Here is a 14,910-nt window from a genome sequence, read left to right as displayed (position 1 = left end):
TCAGAATAGGAAGAATTTATTTTTCCCTGCAGCCTTCATTTAAACCTTTAGGCACCTTCTTTCATGTATTAAATTCAGGTGCACTGGCTGAGCTATTTGACAAAAAAGCTGAAACCTTCCACTAACCTCCCCATTTTGGCATCCTCATGGCCTCCACAGTTCCTAGTACAGGAGCAACCAAAGGATACTGAGCTCTGGGTGTCCTTATGCACAGATCCATCAAAGCAGCTGTGCCCATGGCCTTGATCAGCATTCATAAAATAATGCAAGGAGTTGATTATAGATCACAAAAACCTAAACAGAGGAGTCTGAAAATCACTTCTTCAGGAAATTAACTCAGTGCAGTCAGCACAGCTAGTAAAGCAAACAAATAATTAAATAATAATAATAAATAATAATTTGGAAGAATAAAGGGAGAACAATGAAATGCAAGGAACTCACTGGGACCAGAAGGAAAATAAAGTGCATATATCTTAGCTCTTATATTCAACAGTATCCTGGCTTGCATCGAAAGTGAGGGTGGTGGTCAGCGGGGAGAGGGGAGGGGATTGTCTGCTCTCTGTACTTTGTAGTCATGAGGCCCCATCTGGAGGACTGTGTCCAGGACTGGCACCCTCAGCACAAGAAGGATGCAGAGCTGCTGGAGTGGGTCCAGAGGAGGCACACAATGATCAGAGGGCTGGAGCACCTCTCCTATAAAAAAAAGCTTGAAAGATGTGGGCTTATTCATTCTGGAGAAGAGAAGGCTGCAGGAACACCTCATTGTGGCTTTTCAGTATATGAGGAGAGTTTATAAATAGGAGGAAAATCAATTTTTGACATGAGTGGATAGTGTTAGGACAAGGAAGAATGGTTTTAAAATAAAACGGGAGATTCAGGGGAGATGTTTAGATGATAGGGGGAAATCTTGGAGAGGTGCTGGCACAGGCTGCCCAGAGAAGCTCTGTATGGCCCATCCCTGGAAATGATTTAGATTATTTTGGATGAGGCCCTGGGCAGCCTGATCTAGTGCCTGGTAACCCTGCCCTAGGCTGGTAACCCTGCCCATAGCAAGGGTTGTAAACTAGGTAATCTTGATCTTCTATGATCTTTGAGGTTCCTTCCAACCCAAGCCATTTTGTGATTATGTGGTTCTATAACCTTTGTGACAAGTAGAGGCAGGAAGGAACCAACGAAAGTATCTCAGAATTTAAGATTAACATGAAGTTAAGGTGAAAGAAAAATCAAATTCCATCATAAAAAAAAAAGAAAGGCTCACATCAACTCCTGAAAACGATGCAGAAAAGCCAGTACTTTTCACTTAATTCTGCAGCATTTTGGAAAGCAATAAATAAAGAAATAAATAAAGCTTATTCTGTGCAACAGAGAAATTGAGATGATTCATAGAGTATTAAATTAATGCTTCTCATTATACAATAGGACCTAAAATTTACAGCCAGCGAATAAAGAACAAACTCCCACAAATGTTTAATTGTGCTTAAAATGCCACAGAATAATTCGTTTTGTACCACTGAAGCTTTCTATCAAATTTATTCCTACGTTCACCAAGCCAAAGTTTTCAAGTTACTGAACCTGGAAATAAAATGAATTAACTGTTTTTTCTGTTCTAAATCATAAAGAATAACATACAATATATCAGAATAAGGCCTTTTCTTTCATCTTGTTCAAGAAAAGTATACAGAAGGAAGACAATCCCTAATAGGATGATTTTTTCAGTTGAAAGGTTTTAACGTCAACAGAATTAAAGGCTTAATTACATGAAGACATTGATGAGACAAATCACACCATTTACGAGTTACATACCAACAGTAAAACTGAAATTTATTTTTGGTGGACCACTGGACATATTACATTTGAAAATGCATTGTGAATACTGAGCATTTCTGTTACTCCCTTCTCTCTCTGAGAACACCCAGGAATTCCTGGAGAATAGCAGGGTGTTCACTGAAATGGAAATGGACTGGATGTGCATATCAGAAAAGGAAATGAAAATAGCTTGTTGAGCTGCTGAGTCAAGAGCTAAATGGAATCAAGAGAAGTCTCCATTTCGTATATAAAAACTTTGAAAATAGCCTGACCTTACTAAGTGATCTACTTTACTAAGTGATCAGTTGTGGCTAGTAATGGCGGAGTAAAGTAGAACAATCTATTCAACAAAATTTGAAAATTCATACTTATTCCGGTGTTTCATGTTTACTTCATTAAGTATAATGAAAATGATAGTTATAGAAAAAGCAGACCTGATAAAGGAAAAGTTATATGTAGTTTCGATACTTTTGAAATAGGCTAAAAAGAACAGCTCATTTTTTGGCAAAAAGATAAGTAGGTAGTGTTAGTGAAGTTTTGTGAAAAACATCCTGATTAAGCTATCAGTCAGCAACCAAAAACTAATGTGCCAAACACTTCCATGGTATGCTTCCATATAATAGAATCGCAGATTGGTCTGAGTTGGAAGGGACCTTAAAGACACATTCATTCCAACTCCTTGCCATGGGTGAGACACCTCCCACCAGGTCAGGCTGCCTGCATCCAAGCTGGCCTTGATACATTGACTTACTTTTAAATTTTTTTCATAAGTTGATTTAGAATTACTCAGACTTGTGGAATATGTACTGCAGGGAAAGAATTAAACTGATCGAGCAGAGAAAGACAGGACATGAGAAAAAGAATGTGGACGTAGGTAGTGTGGTAAAAGTCTTCAGAGCTAAAAATTTCTGTGTGTTCCTCCATCAAGAGGCTTGCTAGACTTCAAACACACTCTGAAGCATGAGAACAGAAACAGACCTCTAAGATAATTCCAATCCATTGGGAGTGTTAAACACAGTTCTATTATGAGAGAGGACTGACAACTGTTGTCCACTAACATCATAGATGCAGCGAGCATTGGACAGGAAATGATGTAATTGAACTTGGTTTCTCTGATCTGTAAAATAATTTGCTCCTCTGGGACTGCTAAAGGAGGGATCTCATGATAATTAAAAAACAATGATAACTTTCAGATACTTTATTAATCAGATAACTAATCCATTAGGATTAGTTATGTATTCACAAGAGATGTTCCTGGTCATTCACAGTCTTCTTCCAGGTAGGTCTGTAAGTCCTGACATTGCTAAAAGGCACATGCGTAACTCATATTCAAATTTCAAAATAATAATTAAGTTCAGCTTTCTCTTATCTCCCTGAACTGACCTGTCTGAAAAACAAAAAAAAAAAAAAAAAAAAAAAATCCCAAATGCATTTTACAGTCTATCTGCCAAAAGCGATCTCCTGCAAGATAAATGATATAATGATAGCTGCATTATTATATACTTAGCTCATGAAGTTTTGGAAGATTTTCCTTCCTCTGCCTTATCAAATACCTAAGAAAGTGATGGTGGGAAAAGTGCCAGGAGGGGACACAGACAAGACAGCTGACTCAAACTGACCAGAAGGATATCCTACACTATATAACATTACGTTCAATAATAAATGCTCAGTAAAAGGAGTAGGAAAGGGAGGACGTTTGTGGTTACGGCATTTACCTCTCACGTAATTGGGAGTCCCAAACCACTTTCCCAAATAAGAGGCTGGGGTAAGAGGTCATTTGTCCACATGTGTGTCAGCCTTTCCCATTCTGAAGAATGTTCAAGCATATAAATTCTAATGAGAATGATCTGCTTACTTGTAAAGCAAAACTGACACGTCCTGTGGGGCACTACATTGGCCTCAGCAGGCAGGCTTCACCTTGGCATTTATTATTGGCTAGTTCCTCTTTAGTAGCTCTGTTGTGTTCCATTTCTAAGAGACATAACTCTTCCTATACAAGAAGGTTACAAACTCAGAATTGTCTATTTTTACAAGCACCTTGTTTTTATTTATCTAAATCACATTGTGCATAGACTGAAACACCCCACAGGCACTTTTCAGTCTACTGTCAATATTTCTCTTGGGCGCGTCTTGTCATTTTATTGGACTTCTGTGTATGTATGTGTTTGGGTTTGTTTGTTTTTTGTTTTTTTGTTTTTGTTTTTAAAGAAAAAGGGACACTAGTATAAAAGCGACATAAAACTGCATAAGTATTGATAAGCTCTCTTGAGGGAATAAATCATATTGATTGAACATCTTGTCACTAATGTAATTGCATCTGTATTTAGGAATTCTAACACTGTAACTGTGGACTGTTCTGGGCACAGCTCCAGCACTGCAAATGAGAACTGAGGCTCACAATGTTCCTCTCGATGGACCATAGAGAACAGCAAGTGTAAAGTGTCTCATTAAAATTGAAGAAAAGACAGACGTATTGGAAATGAGACCACAACAGATGGTTTTGACGTTAGGAAGGAAAACTGAAACTTGGAAGCTGTTTAAGAAAGTGGAATGTAAACAAACAAAGAAATTTTATTTCACTGTTCCACTCTTCTCAATGGTTGAAATATCCAACAAGGGATTTGGTTCTCTGGTTTCACAGCAGTGTCATTCTTCTAATTTGCTCTTGGCAATGATCTTTGTCTGTGTCCTGCACAATAATTTCTAAGTTTTATAAATTGTCAGAAACAAAAAAGCTGCCAAGGACACCTCCTATTAAACTTCCTCATCACTAGCCTTATACAAGACAGAACCCAGCGAAATAATCAGTGGGGTGAATAATTAGGTTTATGCACTGGAAATGTAAGAAACAGATATGGATATTTGACAGCTGAGAGACATTAATTAGGAGCTTTAGAATGATCACTAAAATACACAAGAAGATCATACATTGCCTGGCTAGCTTCATACTACTTGCTTTTCTTGTATCAAGCCTGGTATTCTCTTATTACATACCCATTTTGTTATGTATCTGTATGTAATTAACCTTCAACTGTAGTTGCTTTTAAAGTCAAAAATGAAAGTGTTATCAAATAATTGTAAATATATATATATATATATATATTGTTTTTTTACTTTAGTAAAAGCATGCATTTATTTTAGGGCAAAATTACTTTGTTTTTCATTTCTTTCTTTCTTTCTTTCCTTCTTTATTTCGTTCTTCCTTTCTTTCTTTTTTTTTTTTTTTTTTTTTTTCTCTAGAAGCCATTAAAATGAAAAGATATTAACAAGAAAACGTGAAGTCATCTAGCTTGTGTTGTTATTTGTCATGTACAGCTATCAACTGCAAAAGAAATACAGACAAATGGGAAGAGCAGTTTGCACCTTTTTAATATTGTACTGTGAATCCAGAATCTTAATATAGATATATGCTGCTCTACAAAGTAAATAGTCATGATTTTATTTTATTAGCAAGGAGGAAAAAATGAAATCACCTTTCTTTCTGCAAAGGAAGGTTGGTTATAGTAAGTTACAGTTTATGTGTTGGAGTTTGAATTACAAATTATGTGTACGTAATTTTCTGACTGCCATTATTATTATTACTGATTTCTTCTTCTAGAAACAAATTAGCAGTGTACCTGTAAAAGACAATTAATTGTAGGATTTGTTTATAATTTCTATCCAATACTAAGCAAAATTTATGCGGGAAAATCATTTTAAAAATCTACACACTATACAAAATTAATACTTACATAAGGGATTGTGTCCAAGGTGTCTGTGTTGACAATTATAGGGGCAGGGCTTGCCTGAAAGGAAACAAAAAAGAGAAAAAATGTAAACCCTGAAAATTCTTAATATTGAAATGCCCACAATGACATATTAAATTAAAAGCATAACAGCTTATCTTCCCATTGATCTCACATCACATAACAGCACATAACTTTGGGTACCATTCAATCAGTTAAGGATGAAATAAATAGATTCTCAACCTACAAATCACAGATCATTCTGTTCTCAAGTTCAATAGGCTTTGGATCACAACCCAAATGTACAGTAAACAGCCATTCACTTTACGTAGGAAGCATGATGCATTCAACTTATGATTTAAGCAAACTTAGAGGTGAGGCTTTCCATTACCCTTACCTCACAAGCCCACTTTTTGTGATCAAGCAAAACCACAATAATCATTTAATTTTGCACAGTATAACATTCAAACTATTACTGATTTGTATTATATAACTGTATATATTTTATAGTTATTATATATATATTATACATATGCACATATATAATGAGATTTTTTAATCAAAGCTATATATCCTGCACAGCTCATGTGCACTCAGCTGATGCTGAGTCTTAAAAGTTCTGTGGGTCTGTAAAGCTTTCCAACCTGATCTTTAGCTCATTGATGCAATCCATATCCATGCTACTTTACATCCACCTGAAATGCCTCAATCTCTACCCCTTCCCTTACTGTGGTTTGGTGGTGGTGATGCAAGACCAAGCTCTGATCTGACCCAGCTGCATAACCCTTGCTCAGATACTGTGGATCAGAGCTGTAAGTAAATTAGTTTGTATTAATAAGTATTTATTTATCTACTTTGTATGTTAGTTGACGAATGACTGCTTGTACTTTAAAATTGTACAGACCAAAAAATCTCTTTCTGCATATCAGGGATGAGTACAGCACTACTGAAAACAGTGATCATATTTCTATTGTCAAATATTCACTGCAGGAATTCAAAACCTAAGCAACATAACCCCAATTAAGAATGTATCATTAATTAGTGCAGTAATTCAAATGCTTTGAGAGTATCGCAGGTTCTTTCCAATTTTTGATGCAGTTATTGTAACATAACTCTGTGTTCAAAGAAAGTGTACATTATTGCTCAAGAGCTATTGATGATTAATTAATGTCATTATTTCTATACAACTGGGTAACTCATGAACAAAAACTGAAAATGAAATAGATACAGTCTGTATATATCATGCCATGTATCAGTTATCATCACAATATGCAATTCAGTATCATGTAATCATGGAATCCTGGAATGGTTTGGGTTGGAAAGGACCTTTAAGATCATGTAGTTCCAATCCCCTGCTATAGGCAGGGACACCTCCCTCTAGGTTGCTCAGAGCCCCATCCAGCCTGGCCTTGAATGCTTCCATGGACGGGGCATCCTTCCATATAAATGCTTAGTAACTGAACAAATGCTTTACACACAAACACATTTATTCTCATTGTGCCCCATAACACTGGACACTGTGAAATAAATAAAAGCTGAAGGTCATTTGGTTATACTATTTTTATCTTTAGGCATATGTAAAGATTTATAACACTAATATCACTGAATGTTAAACATTTTCACCTTATTTTTTTAAATTTCACCTTATATGATTATTAAGCTCAATATACTTAAAGAATGATACCTTTCCAATAGGAGAAAAAGATTATTGTTAATAATGTTCTACTATCTTTACCAAAACTTTTCTTTCACTGATTTGATCTTCTTCTAATATACAAACAAAAGCTCTAGTAACATACATAAACGAAGTTTGCAACCTTCACAATGAAAACACCTCTCCACTGCTTTAAAAAACAACCCATACTGAAATAGAAAACATCTTTCAGAAATCACTTTCCAAAAAATTCCCGTACTGTAAATGATTGCTTCTAGCCTAGTTTAGGAACAAAGCCTTTTATCTGTATCACATTATCCTAAAGTCAAAATTAAAAAATTTCTGAATCAGAAACTAGCAGTTGTAGGAACACTCTTAAAAAGAATATTTAGAGCACTTGGAATTTAATTTGGAAATTCATTTACTGCTTTATTCTCTCTCACAAGCCCAAGCAGAACCTGAGCATTTTTCACAATGCTCAGCTTCTTTTCAACACTTTTATAGCCTTGCAAGGTCCCTGTTTCAATGCTAAAATACTCTGAGTTTCTATTAACGCTCACACACACATATATATACGTATTCAGAATTTCACCTAATGCATATTGTGTATGTAGCATCTCATCCCACCCTTCTTTGCATCTCCAAGAGGACTGTGGCTTCATCTCTCTAGCCATCCCTTAAACGGTTGAGGACAGCAGCCGGGCAGCCCGGTCTGGTGGTTGGCGATGCTATCCATAGGAGGGGGGTTAAAACTACATGATCTTTCAGATCCTTTTCAATCCAGGCCATTCTATGATCCTATGATTCCATGATATCTTTTTTCCAAAAACTCATCTCTGGTATGAACAAATTAAGCTTTCCCACAGTTTTCCTGTACAAGATCTATGAACCATTCCCAGCCACTGTCCTGCTCCACCACCTTGGTCATCCTCCATCCAGAACTTTTTAGCATGCTGAGGAATCACAAAATCAAGGAACGGCGTGGGTTGGAAGGGACCTTAAATATCATCTAGTTTCTAACCCACTGCCACGGGCTGGTTACCACCCACAAGTTCAGGCTGCCCAGAGCCTCATCCAATCTGGCCTTAAGCACTTCCAGGAATGGGACATCCACAGCTTCCCCTGGACAGCAGTGCCAGGGCCTCATCATGCTCTGAGTCAAGAATTTCCTCCAAGTTACTAATGAAGAAGTCAGCATTTGTAGCATCAACTCAGTAGGCTCATCACAAGCAAATGATCAGCAACTGAACTTTGACTTGCTAACAACTAGCCATCTTGTGGTCTGGCCAATGTCTCATTTGTCCTCTAACACCATCAATGTCTTTCTCACTTGGCTACAAGACTGAGAACTTGTGCTGAAAGCCCTGCTTACATCAAGGCAAACCACTGATTATCCCTCATTCACAGAACTAGTCATCTCATCTCAGAAAGCTAGCAAGGAACAATTTAGTTTTCAAAAATTGATCTACATTTTTCTAATCACATCTCTCTGTCCATTGTAAGCCTTGGCAAGATTTCCCAGTGACATCCACCAAGATTTTCCCCTTAGTCTCCTACCTAACCCTGACCATGAAACCACTTCTTTGAATACAATGATCCTCCCCTGCCCCATCATCTCTCCTACCTACACTTCCTACAGAGCCTGTAAATAATAGGCTTTCAAGCAAGAATGTCATTCAAAGTTTATTTTAACACAAAGTTTATTGTATTCTTCACTGACTGGAAACTCATAAAACCAGGTATCAAATAGGCAATTTTCTATTTCTGAGATATTCATCCTGATCAGAAAGATGGGCATAAGAAAATTCACAGAGCAATATTTTCAGATGGATATAGCAACTACAGCCATTCATGCACAGCTAATATAGAATCATAGAATATCCTGAGTTGGTGAGTTGAAAGGTACCCAAAAGGATCACTGAGTCCCACGCTAGGCTCCACAGAGGACCACTCAAAACCCAAACCCAATGTCTGAGAGTGTCGTCAAAATGCTCCTTGAACTCCAGCAGCTCAGGGCTGTGTCCACTGCCCTGGGCAGTCTGTTCTATGCCCAATGTCCTGTGCTGAAGAATCTTTCCTTAGTCCCCCCAGTCCTCCCCTGATAGAGATCCATGCCATTCCCTCAGGCAATAAGGTAATACAACACACTTTCCTTTGGTTTGTCTAAAATATGGTAATTTGAAGATCACTGACCTGAGCTGCAACATTGCATTTAATAGAAGTGAAGGAATCAAAGCTGATTTTGTTAGTTTTTTGCTGTTTGTAGATCACAGTGTGAGTAAAGTAGGAGGCTTTAATTGGGCAAAGGTGAGAAGACTTTGAAATCACTGGAGGGAACCTTAAATATACCGCTAGCCCTGGAGTACAAAATAAGATCAAAACAGTCCTGTAATCTTAGCAAATCTATTCAATGGATAGGTCAAGAAACATTCAGTAGCTGTCAGTTTGGAGGATCTTATTTTCTGGCATCATGTAGCTTTATCTACTCCGACTTAAAAATGTGTCATATGTACCACTCCACCAAATTCTAAAAAAAAAAAAAAAAAAGCAAATATCATTTCAGTTAAGCAGAACACAGAGAAAACCAACATTGCAGTCCTTTAGCTCATCAAGAATACTTCCAACTGTGCATAAATTAACAAATGCATGCAAAAAAGATTCTAGAATCTCTGCCTACTGTGATCTGTCACACTCTATATAACCATACATAAATAAAATATTTGCCTCAGTTTGAGACTTAGTGAGAAGAAATGGCATCCTAGAAGACAAGGATAACAATGTTATTCCTACATTTGCCCCTTGACCTGCAGTCTTCAGCAAGACATCTAATTGCTCTTCTGCTAACTTCTCCCGGCTATAAAGTAACTAGCAGAACTGGCTCAGTTTCATCAAAATTTTAAAAGAAGAGGTGGTTGACAGTGGTTAATGGTGCAGATCCCAATGAAAGCTATGCTGAGGCACATGGAAGAGAGGGAGATGCTAACTGCCAGCATGGCTTCAACAAGGGCAAGTCCTTCCTGACCAATCTTGCTGCTTTTTGTAATGGTATAACTTGATCAGTGGACAGGGGAATAGCCCCTGATGTCATCTATCTGGACTCCAGTAAGGCCTTTGACATGGTCCCCCGTAAAATCCTTCTCTCCAATTTGGAAAGATATGGATTTGATGGGTGGACTGTTTGATGGATGAGGATTCGGTTGCAATATCGTATCCAGTGGCTCAATCGTTACCTAACGGCTCAATGTCGTCTGGATGGAGGTCAGTGATGACTGGTGTTCCTCAGGGGTCAGAGTGGTACTCTTTAACATCTTCATCAGTGACATCTAAAGCAGGATTGAGTGCACCCTCAGCAGTTTGCTGGTGACAACACCAAGATAAGTGGTGTGGACGACACACCCAAGGGATGGGATGACATTCAGAGAGACCTACACAGGCATGAGCATTGGGTCCAGGTGAATCTCATGAGGTTCAACAAAGCCAACGAAGTCCTGCACTTGTATTGTGGCAACCCTCACCAGTACAAACTGGGCTATGTAAGAATAGAGCACAGCCTTACCAGAAAATTCTTGGATGGCTTTTAAGACACTACTCAACTCAAACAAAACTGATTCTACTCTATGACAAGAACTAAATCTATTTCTCTGCAGGTAGTTTTAAAAGTTTAAATGTCTAATTGCCTAACTTGCGGAATGAATTCAAACACTAATAATTAGTTCATGAAGAGATAACCCTCTCTTAAGATGGGTAACTTGCAGAGAGCTCTCAGATTTTCCAATCAGATTTTAAAACCATAGTGAATACATTCACAGTTCCTCAGTTGCAAAATGAATCCAGATCAACTTCCATAAAAAGGAATTGTACTGACTGTAGTGGATGTTTTCCCTGTTCCTCATGCACTTTTCTTTCTGCTCTAATCCTTACTGATAGGTAAGTATTATACTATGCTGACAGTGTACTATGCAGTCTGTCAGCCTTATATCTTGCGCTCACTGCACAGACCTTTTTCTTGCCCTTGACTAGAAGCAGTGCTTTCAGCTGAGCCATCTCTGTGCTTTGAAGAGAAGGCATCATGCTGACAGCTGCAGTGACAGATTGGCATAGCTGGGACAAAACTTGAATAGCTTTGAGGAAAAAATGAAGGATTTTTTTTTTTCTTTTTAAGACTTGAGCACAACAGACTTTACTTCCACAAATATAGATGAGATTGTTCTGCTTGCAGTGAGTCAGACAGTCTAGTTGCTTTTCCACCAAACATGAAACTTAAAAGACAGACAGAGTGGAAGCACTTGAAATGGCTAAAGAGGACAAAAAGATACGGAGTCCAGTTTGTGAACATTACTCTGCTACCAACTCTCTGCAATTATATGAACACGACTCATGCCTCAGATGAGATGAACTTTTCCTCTGCTATGAGTGATAGCATTATCCTGGCTGACTGGTTTTACTTACAGCACTCACAGTTTTACGGACTTATGGCCTGACACTGCATGTCATTCTCTTTGGACTACTCACAACTCCTTGTTTTAACAGCTGGTACTATGCAAAACTGTATTCAGCACAATACATGAAACTACCTGCATAGGTATACAGCAACTAAGGCATTTTATAAATAATGAATACTGTATATTATTTCTTAACCAGAAAACATTAAAACAAACATGCGATCAATCTCACAGTATTCACTTCTACTTATTTCTAGCTGTGTTTTTGAGCCAGAATTCTCAATTGTTTTCCTACCAAGGAATAATAATTATTCATAATGTTATATTTAAGTAAACTCAAAGACATGGTGAAATTCTGAGTGGTAGAACAATGTATGTATTACCATTAAAAAAAAAAAAAAATGGAGTTGATGTTGATATCTTTTTCACAGACCTGACTTGGCAGACAGCTTTAAAGACTCATTTTTCCAGGTCACCAGCTCCAAATTCTAAAACAACCTCCAGAATATTCAGCTGCAATTCCATTTTTCTTCGTAATGTTAACATTTTGTGTTTTAATAATACAAAGTGGAGCATCTGCTGTATTTTTACATGAACAGAGCATGCTGCATCTCTCTGAACTGTTTCAGACTGTTTGTCTTCTGAGGTTAATGCTGGATCAGTTTAAATTCTGTTCCTGTGATTCTGTGAGTCTGTAAATTTGTTTTATGCTTTTTTAAGTTTCCTTCCACAACTGTTAGAAATAGTTACATGAACACTCGATGTGAGGAAATATTAAATGATAATTTAGATGTCAAAACAGTAATTCTCTGGCATGCTATGAAGCGTCAAGATCACAGAACACACAGAACCTTTGTCATATTTACAACTGAATTACAGACTGTAAGAGTAAGAAGGAGAGAAAGTCATTTGCTTTTTGTTAGGGAGAAAATATGAAAGATAATGTTCCCATTGAACATCTAAAGAGTGACTTTTCAGTCAACAATCCTACCTCTACTTAGGGACATAAAACAGAAGTCAAAAGCAGCTTTGCTTGCAGGCTACAGCTGTCAAGAATAGAAGAAAAATTCCTCAAGAATTCCTTGAGGACTTTCCCAACATATAAAATGTAACCTCATACAAAGCCTTTTAAAGGTAAATAGTTGAACTTAAACAAGGTGGCATTATTTTGGGGCCTGGGGTTTTGTGTTGATTTTTACTTAATCTTTAGGAGTAATTTTAAAATCCTATTTAAAACTGCATTAACTGTGAGATTATTTAAATAAATAAAAAATAATTTGGACCTAAGGGAAAACTAGCTTTGTGAAGATCCACAGGTTGTCAGGAGTGACAAGAAAGCACCTACTTTACAGCTGTTGAAGTTTCACCTGTCCCAACACTGTCTGTCAGCAGTTTGAATTAGCAGTGATTAACATAGCAGTAACTTTTTGCCCAATATCTGATCCACTGAAGGACACAGAAATGTCAATGCAAAAAGCTCTACAGAGAATGACTGATAATTATGATACCTCTGAATTTCCAGTGAAGACATCATTCAGCTAAATGTTATTACCCATTAAATTTTGAGGTGATAACCTTCCTATCACTAGATAGAGTGGATCCATCTGTCTCATTCTAGGATGCCAAATGCTGTAATAAGACTCACACAGAGGTCCCATTATCACATATCTACTGAGTCACAAAAGAAATTGATGAAACCTCTCTTACACCACTGTTCTAGCTTTGAACAGAAATTTAGGCCTACATTCTGAATTTGGAAATAATGCTTCAGAATGTGTTCACAGCTTTTGGAAAGAAAGTGGACCATAAGCACTGATTTGTTACCTAGATCTCCGTTCTATTCTCTGATCTGATCTCTTCTGTACTTCAGTGCGTATCCCAAACCTTATATAAAAGCATATCACTTCAGAAAAGAAAAGATCTAACCAGTGCAAGCAATGACATTTTCTAGTATGTTCTTAAATCTGGACTTGGAAAGTTTGGAATCAAGAGCAAAAATAGAAATCCATCACATAGGGTCTTTTCATTAGTGTACTGGCATCAAAACTCTGACATTTGAGATGTATTTCTTTCAGATTCTGTATCATTCATGACCATTTTAAAAGAAAATGAACCATCTGAAAACATTAATCTGCTTCAGGAGTCAACATTTAAGCCAGTATGTGTCTACTCAATATTAGTTTTGGTTTCCTTCTGGCAATATTTCTAGAGTCAGCTGGTTCACTGAAGTAAAGTAACTTACATTCAGGTTTTCAGATCCAGGAGGAGGGATATTTTTTGTGTGCTGTTTCATTCTTCCCTTTCTTTTCCTTTCCCTTTTCCTTTCTTTTCTTGTGCTTGTTGCATATTTATTCATATTTAATATTACTGTGACGTACAGATTTGTGATATAAATCATTTAGCATTTAAATAGAGAAATATTCTCTTCAAACTGACTTCTACCTTATTTTTAAGCATTTTAGCTACATATCCAGAAATTAAAAAAAAAAAAAAAAAAAAAAAAGTAACACTAAATGCTTATGACATCAACAGACTTATTAATAATGGCAGACTTATTAATAATGGCAGAGTTACATTTTCTTGAGCTTTCACACATTTTCTCAAACATTAACAATTTAACTTTTCTACAGATTGTTTAAGCATTAACTGCATTAAACAAAGGTTGGTAATTTTTTTTAATACTATAGTGCAAACTTCAAGAAGACCTCCATGAGGAGAAGAAAAGGAAAATAATTGCAAAAAGTTGCACAGTTCTTTTAACTGAAAAGAATATTACTTTACTGCATTACATAGAATCATAGAATCACAAGGTTGGAAATGACCTACAAGATCATCTAGTCCAACCATCTCTTCATCACCACTGCCACCACTAGCACTAAACATACATAAGAATCGGCTACTTCATACTGATGTAAAGATATTTTTTTGCTGCAATGGGATTTTAACACTCAGCAGGAACTAATTCTAATGTGTGTATATATCAGAAAACTACACACACACAAAACATGCACACACACGTGTGCAAATGTACCTATTATGAAAAAAAAAACCATTCAGTTTTAAGGCATCTTGTGTGATGAAGATGCCTGCTACAAGTGCATGGCACAGCCTTGATGTGATCAAAGATGTTATTTCTTCCAGACAGAGGAAAACAAAAGCAAAACAGATATTCCTCTTTTCTGTTCTAAACCAAAGGCCACATCACCCACATCATTTCTGTTTACTTCTGAAATCACGGTAGACCAAGTTCACAAAGCAGTTATTTTATGCCTTGTTTTGCTAC

The 14,910-nt window shown here is 36.9% G+C and overlaps 1 protein-coding gene across 1 annotated transcript in view; it reads right to left on the bottom strand.

Moving 5' to 3' along the window:
• LOC122175185 (disks large homolog 2) overlaps positions 1–14,910 on the bottom strand; it is a 737,856-nt gene that overhangs the window by 401,357 nt on the left and 321,589 nt on the right. The window contains exon 4 of the mRNA XM_042862630.1: positions 5,538–5,591. Within this exon, the coding sequence (XP_042718564.1) occupies positions 5,538–5,591 (54 nt within the window). The remainder of the gene's footprint in view (positions 1–5,537; positions 5,592–14,910) is intronic.

Source organism: Lagopus leucura, unplaced genomic scaffold, assembly GCF_019238085.1.
Source record: "Lagopus leucura isolate 7727_CA_CO unplaced genomic scaffold, USGS_WTPT01 Super-Scaffold_702, whole genome shotgun sequence".
In the NCBI taxonomy this organism is placed as follows: Eukaryota; Metazoa; Chordata; class Aves; order Galliformes; family Phasianidae; genus Lagopus; species Lagopus leucura.
This window is presented reverse-complemented; position numbering and strand designations above follow the sequence as displayed.